We start from the raw sequence: 12,361 nt of genomic DNA, 5'->3' as shown, positions 1-12,361 counted from the left end.
CCTTGCACATTTTTTATAATGAGTGTCATTGATTAGGAAAGTCTGTGTGTGCTGAGCTCTTTGAGAAGTAGATCAAGCTTGTCTTGATCTTTGAAATGTCATCAGTGAAAGGAAGTGTGAGAATATATAGAGAATGGCCTTGGGTGGGTGAGTATTATAGGGCTACTCAGTGCTGTTGAATAGCTGCACATGTGAGGATTGTAAACGTGAAGAGTGGAAACAGTTAAACCTTATTGTCTGAATTTTCTGAATGTCTTTCTTACAGTTCCTTTAACTGTTCAAATGAAAATAAATGAAAGTCTGTTTTGCTGCATTTTGGAGTGTTCAGAAATAGAAAGGGAAAGGAATGGTAGGAGGAAACCAAGTTATGTATACAGCATATTACGTGCCTTAATGCTGCAGGTTCCAACTGGCTCATAGTGACGCGGAAGACAAAAATGTTTCATTTGTATTTTGATGCATTTCTTTTTGTGGCTTCTGATGGAGCAAGACACCATTGCACTGCTACAAAAAAAGGTGTTTACATTTAAGTGTTTCTTGTACTAATAGAATATAAATTTTTAAAGATGCATATGTTTCTGAGGCCTAAGCTCTACAAAAGCACTTCTCTTTCTTGAAATCCCAGTAGTTCTAAGCTGCTGGGCATTGTATAAATAATCATTTAAACACATTTGTTGATGGTTTGCCAGAACTTTGAAGAAAAGTCTTCTCTTTCAGAGGTTAGAAAGCCTTAATTCAATAATTTAATTAAATCCAATAATTTAATGGAAGAATCCTTCTAGTAATTATTACGTAGAAACTAATTTATTTCTTTATTTCTTTTAAAATTATTATTTTTGAAGAAAAAGGATAAAATCTATTTATATAAATATAAGTGCTTCCAAACATCTGCAGTTCAAAGTACATAATTCACAGTGACACCAAAGGTTGGTTTGTGTTTTGACTGGATGACTTTGGTATTATTTTTGTCTGCAAAGGAAAGAGTTGTGCAGCATCCAAGTGGCGCAAGATGTTTGCCTCTCCAGAAATCATGATGAATTTGGGACAAGGGGCAGACTGTTCAAAAAAAAAATATTGAGGGGAGGGGGAGAGAAGGGCTGTGGAACTGACAACACTTGCATTCTATTCGGCATCTTTGAGCTGGGAGCTATTCTGAAGTGCAGATCATTATAAACGAAGGAAGAAAAGGCGAACAAAATAATAAACTAAGAAAAGAATCAGTTGAATTGTTTTTTGTTTGCTTCACATAGTTGTTTATTGTATTCACGTTTCCACAGGTGATGACTTAAAAAATATAACAAGTGAAAAAGTAGTGGTGTTTCTTCATCTTTTTCGTGTTCGTGTCTAGAATAATTATTTGTGCTTGGGTTGTTCAGTCCAGTGAATATGTGTTGACTAATTTCAAAATGTATCTGCAATTTATCACTTCCAAAAGTATTATGCTGTGTAGTAGTAGGATCTTGGTATCCCACAAGCTCATCTTTTAATGGTATTTGTGCATTTTCCATCAAGATACGGTGTGTCATTTGCTTTGCTGGTAAGCATATTGTTTAAAATGCGTAAAGGAAAAAATGCATGTTGGAAAATAGTTCATCTGCCATTCAGATGGACTCCCACTTTCCCATAATTTGGAGGACATAAACCATTTTGCTAAGTTATTCAATAGGAACTAGGTTATTTTTCTCACTACTTCAGTAATTGAGATCCCAGTTCAGCAAGGTCTTCATGCATAAAAGTCCACAGAATGTGACAGAGTACTCACTGTTTAAAGTGAAGGCCCTGGTACGCAATCAAGTAATTATTCACTGGCTGACCCATGGCAAGTGACTAAGCACTCACTTTTGATTTTTGTCTGACTTGAATAAAAATACGTTACCTTAAATTTAATGACAGAGTGAAGCTATTTGTGGGAGGCTGTGGTTAGGTACTAGATCTATTATTAAACTACGGAGACCACATAAGACTGAATGGGTGGGATCAGATCAGACAAAGATCCACCTACCTCACCACCCTGACTCCGCTCGGCCAGTGGTCGAGGCTTCAGGAAGAGCACCGGAGCAGGGCAAGCACGTTGCCGTACCTCCATCTACATACTGTCCCTGTTTCAGCAGTCTCGTCAGTGGAGCCTGGGGTGTTGATGCTGGTGCTGATTCTTAAGATTATAAGCATTGCAGGTTTTGACGAGGACTCTAGATGAACAAACATATTTTCATAAAATACTATCTTTTGTAAGTACTAATTGGATGAGACAATCAAATGTAATTCAGAATTCAGGAAAGAACTTTGTGCAGAATTTGGCCACATCTTAGTCCTACTACATTTGTTTCATTAGACTTTGACCCTCATATCTGTATTAACAGAGACAAATAAATTCCTTTTTGTTCCTAGCATATAAATGGCATAATGTGTTGACTCTTTTTTTTTCCTAGCATAGTGCCATAAGTTCAGGAGGGGTTAGTTTGGATTCCTTTTAATGAAAGATGATGGAAAACATTGTATGCTATATGGTAATATTAAAAGCAAATATAGATGGATTAAATAGCCACCAAGACTGCATTTGTAGTAAGGAAGTGTTATGTTTTTCTGTTATATTCAGCTTTAGCTGTTGCTTCCTCAGCCGAGGAGTGCCACCCTTTCTCTGGGTCTAATCTGCATTGAAATACAAAATGAGTAACGCACCCGACGTTACGATCTAGTTCAGTGGGATGAGAGCGAGGGACCCTGTAAGGGACGAAGCCCAAGTAACGGCACTGTGAACCAGAGCCCTGAGAGAAGGTTCCAGAAATCACAGGGAGGGGCCTGGTGTCACTCCCCTTGATCGACTGGTGTCTCAACCACTCCTGAGGCTGGAGTGAGAGGAGGTTCCAGAAGCCCAGGCGCTGAGGCAATAAAAAGGGGCACGTCCGAGCTCCACGTGGGGTGCTCTGTGCACTGGACAACCCTGTTGGCAGGTCTGACGCTGGGCCCAGGATTGGTGAGTGCTCCCCCTCTTTCTCCCCCTCTCTCTCCTCTCTCTTCGCTCTTCTTCTCTCTCCCCTTTCTCTCAAAGCTATTAAGTAACACGAGGCCCTCCTTGGTTCCTCATACAGCCGCACAGCTTAGGTAGAGATAGTTGCTGAAGAACTAATGTTTGCAGAACATTTGTTCCATTAAAGTTGATGTTTATGCATGGGCCTTGAGTGATTGTTTCGCCTTAATCCACACTGAGGAGATTTGCGAATCTGAGTCACTTTTCCCCCTCTCGTAGGTGGGACGTGAGAGACCCCCGGTGTAGCAAAACATTTATGTCTCTTTGAAAGCACGTGAACAGTCTGATCAACCTGCGTAGCGCAGAGTTAAATACGCTTCTGCATGAGGCCTCTGGGGATAGGTGTTGTCTTCATATAAACAAATTGCATGACCAAATGGTTGGGGGCAGGGGGTTGCTCTGCTCGATGTTAATGCTTTGCTGTATTACATCTTTGTCCCTACTAATGTTATTTCTCCAATGGCTTGCAGATTTTTCTTTACTTTTGTGTAATGTCTGTACCTTTTACTTTCAGAACACCTCACTGAAGAATCATGTAAGTAACGATCAAAAAATAACTCATCAATCTGTATAGGCATGGCAAGCACCATAACACCGTGTTAACGTGTTATAGGCGCAAGTTGAAGAAGAAAATGATGAAAAGCTGACAGCAGTTAAAGATGATTTGTTTATACAAGTGCTAAAGTTATGTTTGATATGTTAATGCAACCTCATTTTCTAGGAAAGGCCAAACACTATTAAGTGGTTATCTGCATTGATTTTTCTATCTTCTGAAATACTCAATTCATTGTAAACCATCTTTACTCCTTTTGTGTACCTGGAACTAGACCATCTTTTAACAGCCTCTTTCTGGGTGAGCCTCAAGGACTTTAGTCAGTGATATTCTCCTGGTCCACTTCTTGACCTCTCTATCAGCTTCCCCTTTAGCAGGTGCTCCTTTTTGCAGTTTGTCTGTGGCATTCTCAACCCTCCCACCTGGATAGTCACTGAAAGGGGTCGGCACCAGCTGTGGATTGAACCGGTGCCTCTCACAAACATCCTCCTTCTGCTGAGTCATGTTAGCCGATGCTTGTTAAAAAAGGCTCACCAGTAGCCTAATGGTTTAAATTAGGAGATGGGAGGGAAGAACAGGTGCACTTGCTGTCTGTCCTTTCTTTCCTGTCTGAATCTCTTCTTATCCTTTTGGTATGTTACCTGCTTTGCTTTTCATTTTGTGTCTTAGCTGCTTATGGTATAATCTGTGCTGGGTACAGGGGTATTTGTTTGGAAAGTCTGAGTGCATTTAGAAGAGAGCAGCCGGGTTGCACTGTGGAAATATGGTTAAAGAGAAGATTGAGTGCCTGTTGCTGGGAATGGATGGTGTTGTAGTGAAAACTGTACAGTTGGGCACCGATGGTTGCTCCAAGCAAACACTTACTTACACAAGGAACACTTGGAGTAGGCTTAAAGAGGTTCACTGTCTGACAAGTACATTACCACCTGAATGGGGCTAGCTAAGGTAGGAGACTTTTTGAGGGAAATATATTCAGAGGGGAGAACAAACATGAGGGTTTTAAAGAAGAGAGGAAACCTTTTTCTGGTTGGGTTTTGGGGGTTTTTTTTGTATCTTCAGTATTGCCTCTCTGGCTATAGAACTCTGAATGCTCACAGTAGACCACACGATGAAGCTAATTCTTGGTGGATTGTTTGTGTGAAACCTTTATAAAATGACATTACCATTTGTGAGGCTTTAATATCCTTTACTTAGCAAAGTCTTTAGTGTTCTGATCAAGGCGTATTCCCTTTGACATCCATCTATACTGCTCTCATATTCCTTGATGTACTCAAAGTATCTGAGGTAAAGAAACAGTTTTCTTAATTAACAGCCCGTCTTTCATAAAGTGTTAAATTCACAGGAACTTCCATTTAAGTGCACAATTACACTTCAGATCAGATGTTTAGGCAACCTGTGTTGCACAGAATATTTTGTCTCTGACTTTAAGAGGATTCTGTTTGAAGGTTTCCCAAGTATGAATTTTCACAAGTTTGGGATAACAGGATTTAGACATTCTTATTTATGATATTTAAAATGAAACACTTCCTTTAGCTTTCAGCTTTCTTAAAAGGATACATCCAACATTTCCTTTTTGCCAGTACTGAATTGGACGATGTCTTCTCTTCACTGTGCTCCAAAAAGTATTTTTATATATGTTTTTAGAAGGAAATCCAGTTTCTTACTTGCAGCTGTTGGCATTTTAGAGCCCTAGAGTGAACCAATAAAAACATATGTTCTTTTAAAGAACATCTATTTTTACTGGACCTTGCTGACAACCAATGATACAGAATTCAAAAAATGTTGCCTCAAATGAATAGAAGGGCTGCATTGTTTTAAATTCTATTTTTTTAAACCTTTCTTTACAGCAAGATTACACAGAAATTTCATATGCTCTTGTTCTTGTGAAAAAGAGTGCTTGCTTTTAGAATGCTGTTTTAATGTTTTAAAAATAATTCAGGTATCAAAGTGTTGTAGAGTATAAAATTTCAGTAAGACATACACAATGTTGCCATTTAAGAGTATTATTATAACACTTTCACAAACAGGATAATTAGAGATTTTTACTTCCTAGGCAGCTAGGAATAAATACATTTTGAGTGATAATTCAGAACATCTTCTGTTAATACATTGTTTCCAACAAAGACCCTTAAGTGCAAAAATCAAATTAGATCACCGTTTCTTTCAATGATACCCTCAAAATGGATTCAAGCAGTATGCTGATTGAATATGCCTATTTTTTTTCAGATATCAACATGCTTAGCGGAAATGAAATTAAAGATGAATTACAAAATGCTACCAAGATTGATGTAAATGTAATCATGTCAAGGTTGACTTGAATGGGAGGTCCATCCATTTTATGTTACTTGTGTTGCATCTTTGTCATACATGCTTTATATGCTGCATGATACTAGAGTCCCACTGCTGCTGTTTATTTCACCGTCCTGTCTTCATAGGAGTGGAGAGTAGGATAAGATTGCACCCATGCCCTTAGTTGTGCAACCTGCCCTGAACATCGAGATCTTTTTCCATATGGTCCTGTAGCTAGGTTTTGCTCTTAGCATATTTTCACTTCTCTTTTGGAACCAAGAGAATAGCATGAATATAAATTCATGTTTTAAAGGTAGATTGAGATTTTGGCCTTTTAAATAATATTTACTGTAAGAAACCTATGCTGTTGTCAAATTGGGAATTCCAAAGCACTGTTTTGAAGAAGAGTGTTGGCAAAGCAGAAAATCAACAGGCCTGCTGATCTTACATGATGTGATGTATAAAGTGTCATAATAATGCCTGAAGTAGTAATTGATTTTATTTTTTTAAATGGTGTTTAGATCATGTATGCTAGAGAAAAAAAGCTGCCAGAGAAAAAAACCTGCATAATCTGGGTTTAGTTCTTCAATAGTTTTATTAGCACCTTCATGTCTGCAGACACATAATTTTCATGCTGGACATGGAAAAAGAATTACAGCTGTGATTCTGTGATTTGTGATTTTTTTGTGTGTGTGAGATAAACAAAGACATTAAATGTCTCAAGTCTGTAAAAATATTTGCAATCAAATGTATCAACATTTTTTCTGTATTCCCCTATTTTATGGGAAAGTGTCTTTTTCTCTTTTTCTTGCAATAAAAATGAAACTGTGGATTAAGGAACTTTACAACAGACACCAAGAAAATGCACGAGGCCAGAGAGATTTGCTGCCTTTAAATTAAGTAATCCTATTAGAAATGAGCCCAGATTTCTAACAGATGTAATGAAATACAACAACAGATATGTGAATTGAATTTTTTTAATAGTACTGTTGGACACCTACAATTATTTAAAACTTATTCAAATATAGGATTGAATCATTCTGGTTTATATACTATGCTGGATACCTGATGAGCAGTACATTGTTAAGGACTTATTTTGCGTTTAAGAAGTGTATGTATTGGTATGTCTTTAAAATTTCTGTCTCGAAATTCTTTAGTATTCCTTATTTTACTTAGACCTCAGTTATAATTTTTGCAGTCCTACAGCTCTCTGTTTCAGAGTCTTTCTTTTTTTAGAGTTGACATGAGCCTTGCTTCATTGTCCTACATACTGAATTGCTCAGCCATAGGTTGTATACACTTGATGGGAAGCTCAGTTCTGTGTCTTCCACAGTCACTAAGATAGCACAAGAGACTGATGTTTCCAGGTCTTTCATTTGAGACAGCAGTGCTTACACGGGCATTAATCACGATTCTCATTCCTTTCTTACTAGTGTTTTCAGAAAGTATTTATTAAAATACTTTTTATCAATTGTCTTTTTTTCCAACAGACTCTATCAACTTGGGTTTTGGTGGCAGTATCCAAACTACTTGCTTATAATACGCTGTTTTAAAATGTTGCTGCTAATATTGTGTTTTTCCCTAGTTCTAACAGTTGTTCCCCTACGTCTTCCTGGTACTTTGTCTGTTTTGTTTTGCTTTTTTTTTTTTGTAAAACAGGTTTTTTTTTCATAAGACAAAGAACTGTCTGCTGACAACTAATTACTCTTTCAAACCAAGGTAACTGGGCAAGACCTCTTACAGTTACCATATAAAAACAGTGAAATATAATTTAGGTCACAATTTGCAGATCTTTAATCTTTAAAATAGATGTTTGGCTGACAGCAGTAAGTATACATGAGTATGCACACAGTAGCAAATGTTAAATTTTTCATTCTTTGTCATTAAGTTAAATATTTAAACAAAACAATCTTAAAACTTCTTTTCTTTCAAGATGTGGTCTGTCTTTGGGAATTAGAGTAATCTCTTAGTATGAAAAATACAAGTATAAAAATTACATGTATATTTTCTAATAAAAGGCTGGGTCCTGGATTTGGGAGGAGGGTCTTTCATTTGCTTGCTTTTCTAAAAGCATGTATTGCTTCCTTTATATCCACTGACTTAATACATAAAAGCCAAAATGTAGCCTTATATTGGCATAACTAGGAGAAGAAATTCAATCCGACATTTTTAAGACTTTTTAAAACATTCTGCAAAATGTCTTTATCTGATACTAAACGTAGCTTTTTTTGGCATACAATTGGACCAGGAGGAAACTGAATAGTGATGCACGTTGAAAAAACGTAGCTCGAGTACTGGTCTGAGATTGTAACTTGCTTTTGTCTGATGCTTTCACTACTGCAGAAATGGTGATGGGGTTATTTACGTTAATTCATTTGGCTTGTTGAAAAAAATATGCCCACACTCCTCTACTTAATGGGATTCTTTCCTCGTTGCAGTGCAAACGGCTGGAGCAGCAGCTTCATCATCTGAAAGAGCAGAACCAGACTTCAGCAAACAACACGAGACATCTGACTGCTGAAAACAATCAAGAACGTGCTCTGAAGGTAAATCTCCATTTCTTCTTGCAGGCAAATTAAGGTTGTAAGCCCCTGGTGCCAGCTTTCTGGGCTGCATATATCAGTTGTGTACATTTCGGCAGAAGTGAGCTATAGTGTTTGCCAACAACCCCTTCTTTAAACACAGATACAGCACCCTTCTGTTATGGTTTTATTTTATTTTGTGTGTGAAAACGACAAGAAAAAAATAACATATCCTCCAAATTATTGGAGTGTTAATTACTAAATTCTTGGGGTCTGTCCTTGCAATATTACATTTTATAACGTGAAGAAAGCTGCAACTATTTGCCTCATGGTACCTTTGCAAAACTAATATTTTAAAGCATGGCTGTTTGATCTGCTCCCAGCAGTGTGTGCTATATTAATAACATTGTTGACCTATACTACTAGTGACCACATAGTTGATACTACTATTTGCAAAAGGGTAGCTGGTTGGAATTGAGAGGAGGAATAATAAGTCTTGTCAATAAGAATAAAAATGAGCAGAGGGGCGGGAGAGGGTCAGAGAAAGGACAGTGTAAAGTGACAGGTTATTGCTGCTTTGAGAAAGGGAAATTGTAACATCAGTGGAATTGATAGCTACATAACCAGCAATCTCAACGCTAGCCAGAATAAGAGACTGTGCCAGGTAAGACGTGCAAGCACCGTGCACACCTATTCATCCACTGTATTCTTAAAAATCTCTTTTATGGGTAGCGGAGAGACAATATAAATACAGAAGTTACTCTGTTGATACTGTGTTATCGTTTTAAAACTGTGTTTGATTTAGGCAGTAAGATCCAAACGTATCTCATTTATAGGCGGATTTTCCTCTGCCTCCTTTTTCTTTTTTTTTTTATATTCAGGAAACATCATTATTCATGCAACAACTTGACTGATGCAAAGTATAGGAATTAAGATAAATCCTTGTGTAGTTTGACATTTCTTAGTTAAAAAAAAAAGTATAATGAATAAACAGAGAGTTTGTGTGCCACACAGATGCTGTATGTTCCGTGGGTTTATAATTGCCATCAGAATCTGTGGTGAGTATTACAAAATCAGGTGTGCAATACTGAAAGCAACCCATCCTCAGATAACTAAAAATAGAGATCATAAACTTTCAGAGCTGTTTCTGACCACAATAATAGTATTGTTTTGAATCTGGTATCACTAAAAGTTAGTGCTTGCCAAGCATGCTACTTATGGAACATAGTATTGTTTTTCGTTAATTGAATGCTGACTTGTTTTTTCTGTGTCATTGAAAATATTATGCACGGAGTCTTTCTGTTAGAAAACAGAAATGTTTTATTGAAACTACGCTTTTTACATTTAATATTGCCTGAGAAAATGCTTACAGAATAATTATATTTTCAGAGCAAGAAGTGACTTAATAGTTCATAGTGTTACTAGGATTTCATTCTAAGACTGATATTGCTCTCCCAGCACCTAATCTTTAAAGAATTTAATTTCTGGCTGTCACAGGCATTTTTTGATTTTTCAAAGTTAGAGGTTAATTGGTCGTAGTCTTTTAGAGATGAGCGTTTGGGGAGGAAAAAAGGAACGCTTTTCAATTTTTGGTAAAGTTGAACTTATTTTAATATTGTACCTCTATAGTTTGTCTCCATTCATATTACTGCTGCCTACAGTGAGGACAGGTCCATGGCAGTACTTTCTAAAAGGTTTATGGGTCAAGCTGAATTCTTGACCTTGAAAACTTTGAAAAGCCCCTATGCAATATTGGCAATAGCAGTTACCTTTGATATTCAGTGTATGAACACTCATCCTGACCTAAGCACTCCAGTAAATGAAAAGCTTATCACCCTTTTTTAGTGTAGCTACAGCCTAGAAAATATGGACTGGCTGGTAGGGGTGAAAGTCGTGTCAGCGACTGCTTTAGAAATGGGTTTGACCAGTGCTCTGGGCCTGGCTGCGGCTGGCCAGGGCGCTCCTGCTGCCATCAGTGGCAGAGCTCCCTGCCGGAGAAACATCCAGCCGGAGCCCCCTGACAGGTAACGCACTGTAGGGTCTTGGCACACACCTCCCCACACACAAACCCGCTTGTTCTGAGCTGCCGCCTCCTGCCTCTTGTATGCGCTCAGTAGCTATTGTAAGTGCTACACACAGAGTGCATGTACAGACGCAAGAATCCCCTCCTGTCTCCTGTCCGCTGCAGATCACCATCTGGTCATCTGATCGTTTTCAGAGAAATAGGACAGGCCATTTGTCTCTCTGGTGCAGGGTTAAATATCAACACAACTATTTTTATTTTCACCGTGATCCGGAGATCTACATTTACTTTAACCACCTCCACGTGCAGACTGGGAACTCCACTATGTACTATTCATTCAGTGCCCCTGTACTCAGCACTGGTGAGGCCACACCTTGAATACTGTGTTCAGTTTTGGGCCCCTCACTGCAAGAAGGACATGGAGGTGCTGGAGCGTGTCCAGAGGAGGGCAACGAAGCTGGTGAAGGGCCTGGAGCACAAGCCTTATGAGGAGCGGCTGAGGGAACTGGGGTTGTTCAGCCTGGAGAAGAGGAGGCTGAGGGGAGACCTCATCGCGCTCCACAACTACCTGAAAGGAGGCTGTAGCGAGGTGGGGGTTGGTCTCTTCTCCCAAGTAACTAGCGACAGGACGAGAGAAAATGGCCTCAAGTTGCTCCAAGGGAGGTTTAGATTGGACATTAGGAGAAATTTCTTTACTGAAAGAGTGGTCAGGCCTTGGAACAGGCTGCCCAGGGAAGTGGTTGAGTCACCATCCCTGGAAGTATTTAAAAGACGTGTAGATGAGGTGCTTAGGGACATGGTATAGTGGGCATGGTGGTGGACTTGATGATCTTAGAGGTCTTTTCCAACCTTAATAATTCTATGATTGTATGAGATGTAAACACCTGTCCTGCAAAAGGAGTCCAGGTATTCCTTCTGTGTCTATCCAGGACAGTTTCTGTTAAGAAAGTTGGGGGGTTTTTTAATTTTCCCTGCTCTCTTAAACTTAATTAACGTTGTCTGATTCAGTTTGGCAAAAGATGTATTCTGGTGATAGGTGGCAGATGAGGAATTTGATCCGCTGTAGATTTTCTTCAGGGAGTAACGGAAGTGTAAACATCAAATGTGGTGCAAGGATACTTGCAATCTTAACTGGATAAAAATACAGTAATCAGGATCAGCTAGATTAAGGATGGCATAAAAGTTTGTGATAAAAGATGAGATCGTTACCTCTATGGGGTCTTGAAATACACTTGACAACAAAACCCAATGGGTATTGTTTCTTTCTTACTTCTTAAAATCATCTCACAATAGGGAGTTGCTCAGAAGGAAAAAAGTCTAAGACCAATCCACAAGAAACCTATTCCATTCCACGGATGGTATGGTCTAATAGGTAAGATAAGCTGCAAGCTTTCAGCTTTATTTTTAGTTATATTAGCTCACAGGGCCACCCTTCTTTGAGGCAGTAGCAGCCTGTAGACTCCTGAATGAGGCAAAGCAGCAGAGAGACAGATTGTAACTGTGGGAGAGGTGTGGTGGCAGTAAATTGGCCAGATCCAGGATCTAGAAATCACAAAGATGATGTAAGTACTCTTGCATGCTTTCATTTTTACACTTTTAGATCCCATGTCACACCTGAGGATCATGTGACAAATAAAACATATGACACATAAGGCGTGCTGTATAGACCTATATTGTGCCATTTCATCTTATTGTGCAATATAACATCGGCACGTCTTTGGAGACATAGCTCTTCTTAACTAATCTCCGTCATACATATTAGTAGTACATGATTTAAAATTTCCATATTTGATGTGTTTATTGCACAGAACATTCCTTATAGTGATGTGGGCCATTTAGTCCCACAATGCCAAACTGGTACTCCTAATTTTTATAATATTCTTATTGGTCATAGAGGTTATATTAATTGAACGAAAAGGCCAATTTCAAATCTTCTCTCCAGGCAA

The 12,361-nt window shown here is 38.5% G+C and overlaps 1 protein-coding gene across 1 annotated transcript in view; it reads left to right on the top strand.

The window, feature by feature from the left end:
• The window catches only part of MIPOL1 (mirror-image polydactyly 1), a 197,508-nt gene that overhangs the window by 84,974 nt on the left and 100,173 nt on the right, over nt 1-12,361 (top strand). Inside the window, exon 9 of the mRNA XM_075151627.1 lies at nt 8,309-8,416. Coding sequence (XP_075007728.1) covers nt 8,309-8,416 — 108 coding nt within the window. The remainder of the gene's footprint in view (nt 1-8,308; nt 8,417-12,361) is intronic.

The sequence above is a fragment of the Calonectris borealis genome, chromosome 5, assembly GCF_964195595.1.
Source record: "Calonectris borealis chromosome 5, bCalBor7.hap1.2, whole genome shotgun sequence".
Taxonomy (NCBI): domain Eukaryota; kingdom Metazoa; phylum Chordata; class Aves; order Procellariiformes; family Procellariidae; genus Calonectris; species Calonectris borealis.
Note: the sequence above shows the minus strand (reverse complement) of the source record. Positions and strands in the feature narration are given on the sequence as shown.